Raw genomic sequence first — 17,104 nt, 5'->3', positions numbered from 1 at the left:
GGTGCTACCTGCCGACAGTTATCCCCTGATAGGGGGCACAGACCGGGACCACTGGGCTGTGGGGGGGTCGTGGTGATCCATCACCCAAGGATTGGGACAGGAGCAGTTCTCTCCCCCTGCGCCAGTTACATCAGACAGGTCCTCTCCCCCTGCGCCACTTACATCAGACAGGTCCTCTCCCCATGCTCCAGATACGCCATACAGGTCCTCTCCCTCTACGCCAAACAGGTCCTCTCCCCCTGAGCCAGTTACATCAGACAGGTCCTGTCCCCCTGCGCCAGTTACATCAGACAGGTCCTCTCCCCCTGCACCAGTTACGCCAGACAGGTCCTCTCCCCCTGCGCCAGTTACATCAGACAGGTCCTCTCCCCCTGCACCAGTTACGCCATACAGGTCCTCTCCCTCTGAGCCAGACAGGTCCTGTCCCCCTGAGCCAGTTACAGCAGACAGGTCCTCTCCCCCTGCACTAGTTACAGCAGACAGGTCCTCTCCCCCTGCACCAGTTACAGCAGACAGGTTCTCTCCCCCTGCACTAGTTACAGCAGTAAGGTCCTCTCCCCCTTCACTAGTTACATCAGACAGGTTCTCTCCCCCTGCACTAGTTACAGCAGTCAGGTCCTCTCCCCCTGCACTAGTTACATCAGACAGGTTCTCTCCCCCTGCACTAGTTACAGCAGACAGGTCCTCTCCCCCTGCACTAGTTACATCAGACAGGTTCTCTCCCGCTGCACTAGTTACATCAGACAGGTCCTCTCCCCCTGCGCCAGTTACGCCATATAGGTCCTCTCCCTCTGAGCCAGACAGGTCCTGTCCCCCTGAGCCAGTTACAGCAGACAGGTCCTCTCCCCCTGCACCAGTTACAGCAGACAGGTCCTCTCCCCCTGTACTAGTTACAGCAGACAGGTTCTCTCCCCCTGCACTAGTTACAGCAGTCAGGTCCTCACCCCCTGCACTAGTTACAGCAGACAGGTCCTCTCCCCCTGCACCAGTTACAGCAGACAGGTCCTCTCCCCCTGCACTAGTTACAGCAGACAGGTCCTCACCCCCTGCACTAGTTACAGCAGACAGGGTCTCTCCCCCTGCACTAGTTACAGCAGACAGGTCCTCTCCCCCTGCACTAGTTACAGCAGACAGGTTCTCTCCCCCTGCACTAGTTACAGCAGACAGGTCCTCACCCCCTACACTAGTTACAGCAGACAGGGTCTCTCCCCCTGCACTAGTTACATCAGACAGGTTCTCTCCCCCTGCACTAGTTACAGCAGACAGGTCCTCACCCCCTACACTAGTTACAGCAGACAGGTCCTCACCCCCTACACTAGTTACAGCAGACAGGTTCTCTCCCCCTGCACTAGTTACAGCAGACAGGTTCTCTCCCCCTGCACTAGTTACAGCAGTCAGGTTCTCTCCCCCTGCACTAGTTACAGCAGACAGGTCCTCACCCCCTACACTAGTTACAGCAGTCAGGTTCTCTCCCCCTGCACTAGTTACAGCAGACAGGTTCTCTCCCCCTGCACTAGTTACAGCAGTCAGGTCCTCTCCCCCTGCACTAGTTACAGCAGACAGGTTCTCTCCCCCTGCACTAGTTACAGCAGTCAGGTCCTCTCCCCCTGCACTAGTTACAGCAGACAGGTCCTCTCCCCCTGCACTAGTTACAGCAGTCAGGTCCTCTCCCCCTGCACTAGTTACAGCAGACAGGTCCTCTCCCCCTGCACTAGTTACAGCAGACAGGTTCTCTCCCCCTGCACTAGTTACAGCAGTCAGGTCCTCTCCCCCTGCACTAGTTACAGCAGACAGGTCCTCTCCCCCTGCACTAGTTACAGCAGTCAGGTCCTCTCCCCCTGCACTAGTTACAGCAGACAGGTTAGTCAGTGCAGGGTCACTAGTCACACACGGCCACTGGCTCGGTTCGTCGCTACACGTAGCAGGGTGTAATTACGGCTTATATTTGTGGGGCTGCGTTATTTGCGCTCCGCCATATCTGGTGAGGAAGGATAAGGCAGTCCCATGCAAATCTGCATCAAGGAGCTGTGCAAAAAAAGTCAGCTCTGCTACATCTGTATACAGGAGCACACCCTGCATCCCAGGAGTGAGGGGGCTGGTATTCAGGCACCACCAGTGTGTGCACCATCACCCCCTCAGCCCTCCTGTGCCCCCCACCAGCAGAGCCGCCATCACTTACCATGCTTCCCATAGTAGTTCTCCTGGTCCCCCATGCTGCTGCAGCGCCTCCTGTGTCACCCCTGCCTGCCCAGTGCCCACTCCCCTCTTACCTCCCCGCCTGCCTCTATTTTCTCAGCCTGTCTTCTCCCCCACCCATGTCAGCTGGTCCCAGTCACCCAATTACACCTCTCAATCTCCTCCAAACTGGTCCAACTGGTGTCAGGTTCATAGCAGAGGGGGAGGGCAGAGCAGGGCCGGACCCAAATCTGAGGCAGGGTGGTCGTACAGAGGGGGCAACAATAAGGAGCGCAGCTGCTGTGTGGTGTCAGGGGGCAGTGACAGTGCGGGGAGACCGCCATCTACACTGTGCACATGGGACAGTGAGGGGAGACCGCCATCTACACTGTGGGCATGGGACAGTGACTGTGAGGGGAGACCGCCATCTACACTGTGCACATGGGACAGTGAGGGGAGACCGCCATCTACACTGTGCACATGGGGCAGTGACTGTGAGGGGAGACCGCCATCTACACTGTGGACATGGGGCAGTGACAGTGAGGGGAGACCGCCATCTACACTGTGCACATGGGGCAGTGACTGTGAGGGGAGACCGCCATCTACACTGTGGACATGGGGCAGTGAGGGGAGACCGCCATCTACACTGTGGACATGGGACAGTGAGGGGAGACCACCATCTACACTGTGCACATGGGGCAGTGAGGGGAGACCGCCATCTACACTGTGCACATGGGACAGTGAGGGGAGACCGCCATCTACACTGTGCACATGGGACAGTGAGGGGAGACCGCCATCTACACTATGGACATGGGGCAGTGAGGGGAGACCGCCATCTACACTGTGGACATGGGACAGTGAGGGGAGACCGCCATCTACACTGTGCACATGGGACAGTGACAGTGAGGGGAGACCGCCATCTACACTGTGGACATGGGGCAGTGAGGGGAGACCGCCATCTACACTGTGCACATGGGACAGTGAGGGGAGACCGCCATCTACACTGTGCACATGGGACAGTGAGGGGAGACCGCCATCTATACTGTGGACATGGGACAGTGACTGTGAGGGGAGACCGCCATCTACACTGTGGACATGGGGCAGTGAGGGGAGACCGCCATCTACACTGTGCACATGGGACAGTGAGGGGAGACCGCCATCTATACTGTGGACATGGGACAGTGACTGTGAGGGGAGACCGCCATCTACACTGTGCACATGGGACAGTGAGGGGAGACCGCCATCTACACTGTGGACATGGGGCAGTGACTGTGAGGGGAGACCGCCATCTACACTGTGGACATGGGGCAGTGAGGGGAGACCGCCATCTACACTGTGGACATGGGACAGTGAGGGGAGACCACCATCTACACTGTGCACATGGGGCAGTGAGGGGAGACCGCCATCTACACTGTGCACATGGGACAGTGAGGGGAGACCGCCATCTACACTGTGCACATGGGACAGTGAGGGGAGACCGCCATCTACACTATGGACATGGGGCAGTGAGGGGAGACCGCCATCTACACTGTGGACATGGGACAGTGAGGGGAGACCGCCATCTACACTGTGCACATGGGACAGTGACAGTGAGGGGAGACCGCCATCTACACTGTGGACATGGGGCAGTGAGGGGAGACCGCCATCTACACTGTGGACATGGGACAGTGGGGGGAGACCGCCATCTACACTGTGGACATGGGACAGTGACAGTGAGGGGAGACCGCCATCTACACTGTGGACATGGGACAGTGAGGGGAGACCGCCATCTACACTGTGGACATGGGGCAGTGAGGGGAGACCGCCATCTACACTGTGCACATGGGACAGTGAGGGGAGACCGCCATCTATACTGTGGACATGGGACAGTGACAGTGAGGGGAGACCGCCATCTACACTGTGGACATGGGGCAGTGAGGGGAGACCGCCATCTACACTGTGCACATGGGACAGTGAGGGGAGACCGCCATCTACACTGTGCACATGGGACAGTGAGGGGAGACCGCCATCTACACTGTGGACATGGGACAGTGACTGTGAGGGGAGACCGCCATCTACACTGTGCACATGGGGCAGTGAGGGGAGACCGCCATCTACACTGTGCACATGGGGCAGTGAGGGGAGACCGCCATCTACACTGTGGACATGGGACAGTGAGGGGAGACCGCCATCTACACTGTGCACATGGGACAGTGACAGTGAGGGGAGACCGCCATCTACACTGTGCACATGGGACAGTGAGGGGAGACCGCCATCTACACTGTGCACATGGGACAGTGAGGGGAGACCGCCATCTACACTGTGGGCATGGGACAGTGGGGGGAGACCGCCATCTACACTGTGGACATGGGACAGTGGGGGGAGACCGCCATCTACACTGTGGGCATGGGGCAGTGACAGTGAGGGGAGACCGCCATCTACACTGTGGACATGGGACAGTGACAGTGAGGGGAGACCGCCATCTACACTGTGCACATGGGGCAGTGAGGGGAGACCGCCATCTACACTGTGCACATGGGACAGTGAGGGGAGACCGCCATCTACACTGTGGGCATGGGGCAGTGAGGGGAGACCGCCATCTACACTGTGCACATGGGACAGTGACAGTGAGGGGAGACCGCCATCTACACTGTGCACATGGGACAGTGAGGGGAGACCGCCATCTACACTGTGCACATGGGACAGTGAGGGGAGACCGCCATCTACACTGTGCACATGGGACAGTGAGGGGAGACCGCCATCTACACTGTGGACATGGGACAGTGAGGGGAGACCGCCATCTACACTGTGCACATGGGACAGTGAGGGGAGACCGCCATCTACACTGTGGGCATGGGACAGTGAGGGGAGACCGCCATCTACACTGTGGGCATGGGACAGTGACTGTGAGGGGAGACCGCCATCTACACTGTGCACATGGGACAGTGAGGGGAGACCGCCATCTACACTGTGGACATGGGGCAGTGACTGTGAGGGGAGACCGCCATCTACACTGTGGACATGGGGCAGTGAGGGGAGACCGCCATCTACACTGTGGACATGGGACAGTGAGGGGAGACCACCATCTACACTGTGCACATGGGACAGTGAGGGGAGACCGCCATCTACACTGTGCACATGGGACAGTGAGGGGAGACCGCCATCTACACTGTGGACATGGGACAGTGAGGGGAGACCGCCATCTACACTGTGCACATGGGACAGTGAGGGGAGACCGCCATCTACACTGTGCACATGGGACAGTGAGGGGAGACCGCCATCTACACTATGGACATGGGGCAGTGAGGGGAGACCGCCATCTACACTGTGGACATGGGACAGTGAGGGGAGACCGCCATCTACACTGTGCACATGGGACAGTGACAGTGAGGGGAGACCGCCATCTACACTGTGGACATGGGGCAGTGAGGGGAGACCGCCATCTACACTGTGCACATGGGACAGTGAGGGGAGACCGCCATCTACACTGTGCACATGGGACAGTGAGGGGAGACCGCCATCTATACTGTGGACATGGGACAGTGACTGTGAGGGGAGACCGCCATCTACACTGTGGACATGGGGCAGTGAGGGGAGACCGCCATCTACACTGTGCACATGGGACAGTGAGGGGAGACCGCCATCTATACTGTGGACATGGGACAGTGACAGTGAGGGGAGACCGCCATCTACACTGTGGACATGGGGCAGTGAGGGGAGACCGCCATCTACACTGTGCACATGGGACAGTGAGGGGAGACCGCCATCTACACTGTGCACATGGGACAGTGAGGGGAGACCGCCATCTACACTGTGGACATGGGACAGTGACTGTGAGGGGAGACCGCCATCTACACTGTGCACATGGGGCAGTGAGGGGAGACCGCCATCTACACTGTGCACATGGGGCAGTGAGGGGAGACCGCCATCTACACTGTGGACATGGGACAGTGAGGGGAGACCGCCATCTACACTGTGCACATGGGACAGTGACAGTGAGGGGAGACCGCCATCTACACTGTGCACATGGGACAGTGAGGGGAGACCGCCATCTACACTGTGCACATGGGACAGTGAGGGGAGACCGCCATCTACACTGTGGGCATGGGACAGTGGGGGGAGACCGCCATCTACACTGTGGACATGGGACAGTGGGGGGAGACCGCCATCTACACTGTGGGCATGGGGCAGTGACAGTGAGGGGAGACCGCCATCTACACTGTGGACATGGGACAGTGACAGTGAGGGGAGACCGCCATCTACACTGTGCACATGGGGCAGTGAGGGGAGACCGCCATCTACACTGTGCACATGGGACAGTGAGGGGAGACCGCCATCTACACTGTGGGCATGGGGCAGTGAGGGGAGACCGCCATCTACACTGTGCACATGGGACAGTGACAGTGAGGGGAGACCGCCATCTACACTGTGCACATGGGACAGTGAGGGGAGACCGCCATCTACACTGTGCACATGGGACAGTGAGGGGAGACCGCCATCTACACTGTGGGCATGGGACAGTGGGGGGAGACCGCCATCTACACTGTGGACATGGGACAGTGGGGGGAGACCGCCATCTACACTGTGGGCATGGGGCAGTGACAGTGAGGGGAGACCGCCATCTACACTGTGGACATGGGACAGTGACAGTGAGGGGAGACCGCCATCTACACTGTGCACATGGGACAGTAAGGGGAGACCGCCATCTACACTGTGGACATGGGACAGTGAGGGGAGACCGCCATCTACACTGTGCACATGGGACAGTGAGGGGAGACCGCCATCTACACTGTGGACATGGGACAGTGACAGTGAGGGGAGACCGCCATCTACACTGTGGGCATGGGACAGTGAGGGGAGACCGCCATCTACACTGTGGGCATGGGACAGTGAGGGGAGACCGCCATCTACACTGTGGACATGGGACAGTGAGGGGAGACCGCCATCTACACTGTGGACATGGGACAGTGAGGGGAGACCGCCATCTACACTGTGGACATGGGACAGTGAGGGGAGACCGCCATCTACACTGTGCACATGGGACAGTGAGGGGAGACCGCCATCTACACTGTGCACATGGGACAGTGAGGGGAGACCGCCATCTACACTGTGGACATGGGACAGTGACAGTGAGGGGAGACCGCCATCTACACTGTGCACATGGGACAGTGAGGGGAGACCGCCATCTACACTGTGGGCATGGGACAGTGAGGGGAGACCGCCATCTACACTGTGGACATGGGACAGTGAGGGGAGACCGCCATCTACACTGTGCACATGGGACAGTGGGGGGAGACCGCCATCTACACTGTGGGCATGGGGCAGTGAGGGGAGACCGCCATCTACACTGTGCACATGGGACAGTGAGGGGAGACCGCCATCTATACTGTGCACATGGGACAGTGGGGGGAGACCGCCATCTACACTGTGGGCATGGGACAGTGGGGGGAGACCGCCATCTACACTGTGGACATGGGACAGTGAGGGGAGACCGCCATCTACACTGTGCACATGGGACAGTGAGGGGAGACCGCCATCTACACTGTGCACATGGGACAGTGAGGGGAGACCGCCATCTACACTGTGGACATGGGACAGTGAGGGGAGACCGCCATCTACACTGTGCACATGGGACAATGGGGGGAGACCGCCATCTACACTGTGGGCATGGGGCAGTGAGGGGAGACCGCCATCTACACTGTGCACATGGGACAGTGAGGGGAGACCGCCATCTACACTGTGCACATGGGACAGTGGGGGGAGACCGCCATCTACACTGTGGGCATGGGACAGTGAGGGGAGACCGCCATCTACACTGTGGACATGGGGCAGTGAGGGGAGACCGCCATCTACACTGTGGACATGGGACAGTGACAGTGAGGGGAGACCGCCATCTACACTGTGGACATGGGACAGTGAGGGGAGACCGCCATCTACACTGTGGACATGGGGCAGTGAGAGGAGACCGCCATCTACACTGTGGACATGGGGCAGTGAGGGGAGACCGCCATCTACACTGTGCACATGGGACAGTGAGGGGAGACCGCCATCTACACTGTGGACATGGGACAGTGAGGGGAGACCGCCATCTACACTGTGGACATGGGGCAGTGAGGGGAGACCGCCATCTACACTGTGGACATGGGACAGTGAGGGGAGACCGCCATCTACACTGTGGACATGGGACAGTGAGGGGAGACCGCCATCTACACTGTGCACATGGGACAGTGACAGTGAGGGGAGACCGCCATCTACACTGTGGACATGGGACAGTGGGGGGAGACCGCCATCTACACTGTGGACATGGGACAGTGGGGGGAGACCGCCATCTACACTGTGGACATGGGACAGTGACTGTGAGGGGAGACCGCCATCTACACTGTGTTCCAAATTATTATGCACATAGAGCTTAGGAGTGATAAGGTTAGAATTTTTTTGTTTGTCATTTAAACTCATTGATGGTGATGTGTGTCAGGGCTCTTTATATCACTGAAAGCAATTGCAGATACCTGTGCACATTAGTTTGGCAGGTGTGTCCAAATAAAGGCAAGACTACTTAAGAAGGCTGTTCCACATTATTAAGCAGCCTACATTTTTTGCCAAAATGGGAAAGAAAAAGGATGTGTCGGCTGCTGAGAAGCAACAAATTGTGGAGTATTTAGGTTAAGGAATGACTACAATCAACATGGCCAAGACACTTCATCGGGATCATCGCACAATCAAGAAGTATGTAGCTGATTCCCAGCACACACTTGTGCGTGCTGATAAGGAAAAATTGAGGACTCTTTCCAACAGGCAATTGTGTAAGGTTAAAAGAGCAGCTGCAAAAATGCCTTGTCATGGCAGCAGACAAGTTTTTGAAGCTGCTGGTGCCTCCAACGTCCCCAGAACAACAAGATGCAGGGTCCGTCAGAGGTTTGCAGCTGTGCGTAAGCCATCCTGTCGACCACCTCTATCCACTGCAACAAGCAGAAACGGCTCCAGTGGGCCAAACGATTCATGAAGACTGACTTCCAAACTGTTTTGTTCACCGATGAGTGCCGTGCAACGCTCGATGGTCCAGATGGATGGAGTGGAGGATGGACACCCCATGAAAACACGGCTAAGGCACCAACAAGGAGGAGGTGGAGTAATGTTTTGGGCTGGAATCATGGGGAGAGAGATTGTCGGCCCCTTTATGATCCCTGAAGGGGTAAAGATGAACTCCATAATCTATGTGGAGTTTCCAAAACAACACTTCCTGCCATGGTTCAAGAGGAAGAACTGTGCTTTCCGCAGCAAGATCATTTTCATGCATGATAATACACCGTCTCATGCTGCAAAAAACACATCTGCATCTCTGGCTGCTATGGCCATAAAAGAGGACAAACTTATGGTGTGGCCACCATCTTCCCTTGACCTCAACCCCATTGAGAACCTCTGGAGCATCATCAAAAGGAGCGTCTATGATGGCGGGAGGCAGTTCTCATCTAAGCAACAGCTCTGGGAGGGTATTCTGTCCACATGCAAAACAACTGAAGCAGAAACCATCCAAAAACTGACAAATTCAATGGACGAGAGAGTTCAGAAGCTTCTTTCGAACAAGGGGTCCTATGTGCAAATGTAACATCGCCTAGAATAAAGTTTTCACTTGAAAACTGTTTGATTTCATTTTGTAATAAGCTGATAATGCTTATAACTTCACAATTGACCATTTTTTTGTTCAAAATAAAAAAAAAAGGTTGAAAACTCTGCTGTGCATAATAATGTGGAACATGCATTTTGAGTGTTTATTTTTTTTAAAAAAGATACTGTTTTCATAGGCAGTTTTTTCCAAAACATTGCAATTATACTAGAATAGTAGATGACTGGAAAATAACAATGACTGCAATTCAGATAGGTAATTTAGAGAAAATATAAGGAAATATTATTTGCATAATAATTTGGAACACAGTGTACACTGTGGACATGGGACAGTGGGGGGAGACCGCCATCTACACTGTGGACATGGGACAGTGAGGGGAGACCGCCATCTACACTGTGGACATGGGACAGTGACTGTGAGGGGAGACCGCCATCTACACTGTGCACATGGGACAGTGACAGTGAGGGGAGACCGCCATCTACACTGTGGACATGGGACAGTGACTGTGAGGGGAGACCGCCATCTACACTGTGGACATGGGACAGGGACAGTGACAGTGAGGGGAGACCGCCATCTACACTGTGGACATGGGACAGTGAGGGGAGACCGCCATCTACACTGTGGACATGGGACAGTGAGGGGAGACCGCCATCTACACTGTGGACATGGGACAGTGACTGTGAGGGGAGACCGCCATCTACACTGTGCACATGGGACAGTGACAGTGAGGGGAGACCGCCATCTACACTGTGCACATGGGACAGTGACAGTGAGGGGAGACCGCCATCTACACTGTGCACATGGGACAGTGACAGTGAGGGGAGACCGCCATCTACACTGTGGACATGGGGCAGTGAGGGGAGACCGCCATCTACACTGTGGACATGGGACAGTGACAGTGAGGGGAGACCGCCATCTACACTGTGGACATGGGACAGTGACAGTGAGGGGAGACCGCCATCTACACTGTGCACATGGGACAGTGACAGTGAGGGGAGACCGCCATCTACACTGTGGACATGGGGCAGTGAGGGGAGACCGCCATCTACACTGTGGACATGGGATAGTGAGGGGAGACCGCCATCTACACTGTGGACATGGGGCAGTGAGGGGAGACCGCCATCTACACTGTGGACATGGGGCAGTGACAGTGAGGGGAGACCGCCATCTACACTGTGCACATGGGACAGTGAGGGGAGACCGCCATCTACACTGTGGACATGGGGCAGTGACAGTGAGGGGAGACCGCCATCTACACTGTGGACATGGGACAGTGAGGGGAGACCGCCATCTACACTGTGGACATGGGACAGTGGGGGGGAGACCTCCATCTACACTGTGCACATGGGACAGTGAGGGGAGACCGCCATCTACACTGTGGACATGGGGCAGTGACAGTGAGGGGAGACCGCCATCTACACTGTGGACATGGGACAGTGAGGGGAGACCGCCATCTACACTGTGGACATGGGACAGTGACTGTGAGGGAAGACCGCCATCTACACTGTGGACATGGGACAGTGACTGTGAGGGGAGACCGCCATCTACACTGTGGACATGGGACAGTGGGGGGAGACCGCCATCTACACTGTGGGCATGGGACAGTGGGGGGAGACCGCCATCTACACTGTGGACATGGGACAGTGACTGTGAGGGGAGACCGCCATCTACACTGTGGACATGGGACAGTGGGGGGAGACCGCCATCTACACTGTGGACATGGGACAGTGGGGGGAGACCGCCATCTACACTGTGGACATGGGACAGTGGGGGGAGACCGCCATCTACACTGTGGACATGGGACAGTGACTGTGAGGGGAGACCGCCATCTACACTGTGGACATGGGACAGTGGGGGGAGACCGCCATCTACACTGTGGACATGGGACAGTGACTGTGAGGGGAGACCGCCATCTACACTGTGGACATGGGACAGTGGGGGGAGACCGCCATCTACACTGTGGACATGGGACAGTGGGGGGAGACCGCCATCTACACTGTGGACATGGGACAGTGAGGGGAGACCGCCATCTACACTGTGGACATGGGTCAGTGACAGTGAGCGGAGACAACCATCTACACTGTGGGCATGGGACAGTGAGGGGAGACCGCCATCTACACTGTGGGCATGGGACAGTGAGGGGAGACCGCCATCTACACTGTGGACATGGGGCAGTGACAGTGAGGGGAGACCGCCATCTACACTGTGGGCATGGGACAGTGACAGTGAGGGGAGACCGCCATCTACACTGTGGACATGGGGCAGTGACAGTGAGGGGAGACCGCCATCTACACTGTGGGCATGGGACAGTGAGGGGAGACCGCCATCTACACTGTGGACATGGGGCAGTGACAGTGAGGGGAGACCGCCATCCACACTGTGGGCATGGGACAGTGGGGGGGAGACCTCCATCTACACTGTGCACATGGGACAGTGAGGGGAGACCGCCATCTACACTGTGGACATGGGGCAGTGACAGTGAGGGGAGACCGCCATCTACACTGTGGACATGGGACAGTGAGGGGAGACCGCCATCTACACTGTGGACATGGGACAGTGAGGGGAGACCTCCATCTACACTGTGGACATGGGACAGTGACTGTGAGGGAAGACCGCCATCTACACTGTGGACATGGGACAGTGACTGTGAGGGGAGACCGCCATCTACACTGTGGACATGGGACAGTGGGGGGAGACCGCCATCTACACTGTGGGCATGGGACAGTGGGGGGAGACCGCCATCTACACTGTGGACATGGGACAGTGACTGTGAGGGGAGACCGCCATCTACACTGTGGACATGGGACAGTGGGGGGAGACCGCCATCTACACTGTGGACATGGGACAGTGACTGTGAGGGGAGACCGCCATCTACACTGTGGACATGGGACAGTGAGGGGAGACCGCCATCTACACTGTGGACATGGGGCAGTGACAGTGAGGGGAGACCGCCATCTACACTGTGCACATGGGGCAGTGAGGGGAGACCGCCATCTACACTGTGGACATGGGACAGAGAGGGGAGACCGCCATCTACACTGTGGACATGGGACAGTGAGAGGAGACCGCCATCTACACTGTGGACATGGGGCAGTGACAGTGAGGGGAGACCGCCATCTACACTGTGGACATGGGGCAGTGAGGGGAGACCGCCATCTACACTGTGGACATGGGACAGTGAGGGGAGACCGTCATCTACACTGTGGACATGGGGCAGTGAGGGGAGACCGCCATCTACACTGTGGACATGGGACAGTGAGGGGAGACCGCCATCTACACTGTGGACATGGGGCAGTGAGGGGAGACCGCCATCTACACTGTGGACATGGGACAGTCACTGTGAGGGGAGACCGCCATCTACACTGTGGACATGGGACAGTGACTGTGAGGGGAGACCGCCATCTACACTGTGGACATGGGACAGTGACAGTGAGGGGAGACCGCCATCTACACTGTGGACATGGGACAGTGACTGTGAGGGGAGACCGCCATCTACACTGTGGACATGGGACACTGGGGGGAGACCGCCATCTACACTGTGGACATGGGACAGTGACTGAGGGGAGACCGCCATCTACACTGTGGACATGGGACAGTGGGGGGAGACCGCCATCTACACTGTGCACATGGGACAGTGAGGGGAGACCGCCATCTACACTGTGGACATGGGACAGTGAGGGGAGACCGCCATCTACACTGTGCACATGGGACAGTGAGGGGAGACCGCCATCTACACTGTGCACATGGGACAGTGAGGGGAGACCGCCATCTACACTATGGACATGGGACAGTGGGGGGAGACCGCCATCTACACTGTGGACATGGGACAGTGAGGGGAGACCGCCATCTACACTGTGGACATGGGGCAGTGACAGTGAGGGGAGACCGCCATCTACACTGTGCACATGGGGCAGTGAGGGGAGACCGCCATCTACACTGTGGACATGGGACAGAGAGGGGAGACCGCCATCTACACTGTGGACATGGGACAGTGAGAGGAGACCGCCATCTACACTGTGGACATGGGACAGTGACAGTGAGGGGAGACCGCCATCTACACTGTGCACATGGGACAGTGAGGGGAGACCGCCATCTACACTGTGGACATGGGGCAGTGACAGTGAGGGGAGACCGCCATCTACACTGTGGACATGGGGCAGTGACAGTGAGGGGAGACCGCCATCTACACTGTGCACATGGGGCAGTGACAGTGAGGGGAGACCGCCATCTACACTGTGGACATGGGGCTGTGAGGGGAGACCGCCATCTACACTGTGGACATGGGACAGTGACAGCGAGGGGAGACCGCCATCTACACTGTGCACATGGGACAGTGAGGGGAGACCGCCATCTACACTGTGGACTTGGGACAGTGAGGGGAGACCGCCATCTACACTGTGGACATGGGACAATGAGGGGAGACCGCCATCTACACTGTGGACATGGGACAGTGAGGGGAGACCGCCATCTACACTGTGGACATGGGACAGTGAGGGGAGACCACCATCTACACTGTGGACATGGGACAGTGAGGGGAGACCGCCATCTACACTGTGGACATGGGACAGTGAGGGGAGACCGCCATCTACACTGAGGACATGGGACAGTGAGGGGAGACCGCCATCTACACTGTGGACATGGGACAGTGACGGTGAGGGGAGACCGCCATCTACACCGTGGACATGGGGCAGTGACAGTGAGGGGAGACCGCCATCTACACTGTGGGCATGGGACAGTGAGGGGAGACCGCCATCTACACTGTGGACATGGGGCAGTGACAGCGAGGGGAGACCGCCATCTACACTGTGGACATGGGGCAGTGAGGGGAGACTGCCATCTACACTGTGGACATGGGACAGCGAGGGGAGACCGCCATCTACACTGTGGACATGGGACAGTGACGGTGAGGGGAGACCGCCATCTACACCGTGGACATGGGGCAGTGACAGTGAGGGGAGACCGCCATCTACACTGTGGGCATGGGACAGTGAGGGGAGACCGCCATCTACACTGTGGACATGGGGCAGTGACAGCGAGGGGAGACCGCCATCTACACTGTGCACATGGGGCAGTGAGGGGAGACCGCCATCTACACTGTGGACATGGGACAGTGAGGGGAGACCGCCATCTACACTGTGGACATGGGACAGTGAGAGGAGACCGCCATCTACACTGTGGACATGGGACAGTGACAGTGAGGGGAGACCGCCATCTACACTGTGCACATGGGACAGTGAGGGGAGACCGCCATCTACACTGTGGACATGGGGCAGTGACAGTGAGGGGAGACCGCCATCTACACTGTGGACATGGGGCAGTGACAGTGAGGGGAGACCGCCATCTACACTGTGCACATGGGGCAGTGACAGTGAGGGGAGACCGCCATCTACACTGTGGACATGGGGCAGTGAGGGGAGACCGCCATCTACACTGTGGACATGGGACAGTGACAGCGAGGGGAGACCGCCATCTACACTGTGCACATGGGACAGTGAGGGGAGACCGCCATCTACACTGTGGACTTGGGACAGTGAGGGGAGACCGCCATCTACACTGTGGACATGGGACAATGAGGGGAGACCGCCATCTACACTGTGGACATGGGACAGTGAGGGGAGACCGCCATCTACACTGTGGACATGGGACAGTGAGGGGAGACCACCATCTACACTGTGGACATGGGACAGTGAGGGGAGACCGCCATCTACACTGTGGACATGGGACAGTGAGGGGAGACCGCCATCTACACTGAGGACATGCGACAGTGAGGGTGAGGGGAGACCGTCATCTACACTGTGGACATGGGACAGTGAGGGGAGACCGCCATCTACACTGTGGACATGGGACAGTGAGGGGAGACCGCAATCTACACTGTGGACATGGGACAGTGAGGGGAGACCGCCATCTACACTGAGGACATGGGACAGTGAGGGGAGACCGCCATCTACACTGTGGACATGGGACAGTGACGGTGAGGGGAGACCGCCATCTTCACCGTGGACATGGGGCAGTGACAGTGAGGGGAGACCGCCATCTACACTGTGGGCATGGGACAGTGAGGGGAGACCGCCATCTACACTGTGGACATGGGGCAGTGACAGCGAGGGGAGACCGCCATCTACACTGTGGACATGGGGCAGTGAGGGGAGACTGCCATCTACACTGTGGACATGGGACAGCGAGGGGAGACCGCTGTTGTGATTTTGCTTTTTGCTCCCTCTAGTGGTCATTAGTGATTTGACTCTGGAGCTTCTGTCTTTTCCTATATCCTCACCTGGGCCGTTAGTTCAGGGGCGTTGCTATATAAGCTCCCTGGACCTTCAGTTCAATGCCTGGCATCGTTGAAATCAGAGCTAATCTTTTGTGCTCTTGTCCTATGATCCTGGTTCCTGTATTTCAAGCTAAGTCTGCTTCCTTGCTTTTTGCTTTTGTTTTGTTTGGTATTTTTGTCCAGCTTGTTCCAATCTGTATCCTGACCTTTGCTGGAAGCTCTAGGGGGCTGGTGTTCTCCCCCCGGACCGTTAGACGGTTCGGGGGTTCTTGAATCTCCAGCGTGGATTTTTATAGGGTTTTTGTTGACCAGATAAGTTATCTTGCTATATTCTGCTATTAGTAAGCTGGCCTCTCTTTGCTGAACCTGGTTCATTTCTGTGTTTGTCATTTCCTCTTACCTCACCGTTATTATTTGTGGGGGGCTTATATCTTGCTTTGGGGTCCCTTTCTCTGGAGGCAAGAGAGGTCTTTGTTTTCTTCTCCTAGGGGTAGTTAGATTCTCCGGCTGGCGCGAGTCATCTAGCGATCACCGTAGGCATGATCCCCGGCTACTTCTAGTGTTGGCGTTAGGAGTAGCTATTTGGTCAACCCAGTTACCACAGCCCTATGAGCTGGATTTTTGAATCTCGCAGACTTACACGTTCCTCTGAGACCCTGTTCACTGGGGTCATAACAGTATGCCAGGCCAGTATTAAATGTTTAATGCATTGCAGAAGTGGGATTATAAGAAAGAAAATTTTGAGTTTTTTTTTTCCCTCTCTCATTTTTTTTTTTTTTTTTTTTTCTTTTCCCCTTTACCTCAGAGTGGCTTAAAGGGAACCTGTCACCTGAATTTGGCGGGACCAGTTTTGGGTCATATGGGCGGGGTTTTCGGGTGTTTGATTCACCCTTTCCTTACCCGCTGGCTGCATGCTGGCCGCAATATTGGATTGAAGTTCATTCTCTGTCCTCCATAGTACAGGTCTGTGTAAGGCAAGATTGCCTTGTGCAGGCATGTACTCCGGAGGACAGAGAATGAACTCCAATCCAATATTGCGGCCAGCATGCAGCCAG

At 56.6% G+C, this 17,104-nt stretch overlaps 1 protein-coding gene across 4 annotated transcripts in view; it reads right to left on the bottom strand.

Moving 5' to 3' along the window:
- The window catches only part of SLC44A2 (solute carrier family 44 member 2 (CTL2 blood group)), a 91,563-nt gene that overhangs the window by 41,881 nt on the left and 32,578 nt on the right, over positions 1-17,104 (bottom strand). The window contains exon 1 of one of the 4 annotated variants that reach the window (XM_077262023.1): positions 2,180-2,361. The exons of 2 other annotated variants lie outside the window; for them this stretch is intronic. In XM_077262023.1, the coding sequence (XP_077118138.1) occupies positions 2,180-2,213 (34 nt within the window). In that variant the 5' untranslated portion in view covers positions 2,214-2,361. Of the gene's footprint in view, positions 1-2,179; positions 2,362-17,104 lie in introns of those variants that run through there. One more of the 4 variants, XM_077262021.1, reaches the window with a different exon arrangement.

Source organism: Ranitomeya variabilis, chromosome 5 (genome assembly GCF_051348905.1).
Source record: "Ranitomeya variabilis isolate aRanVar5 chromosome 5, aRanVar5.hap1, whole genome shotgun sequence".
In the NCBI taxonomy this organism is placed as follows: Eukaryota; Metazoa; Chordata; class Amphibia; order Anura; family Dendrobatidae; genus Ranitomeya; species Ranitomeya variabilis.
Note: the sequence above shows the minus strand (reverse complement) of the source record. Positions and strands in the feature narration are given on the sequence as shown.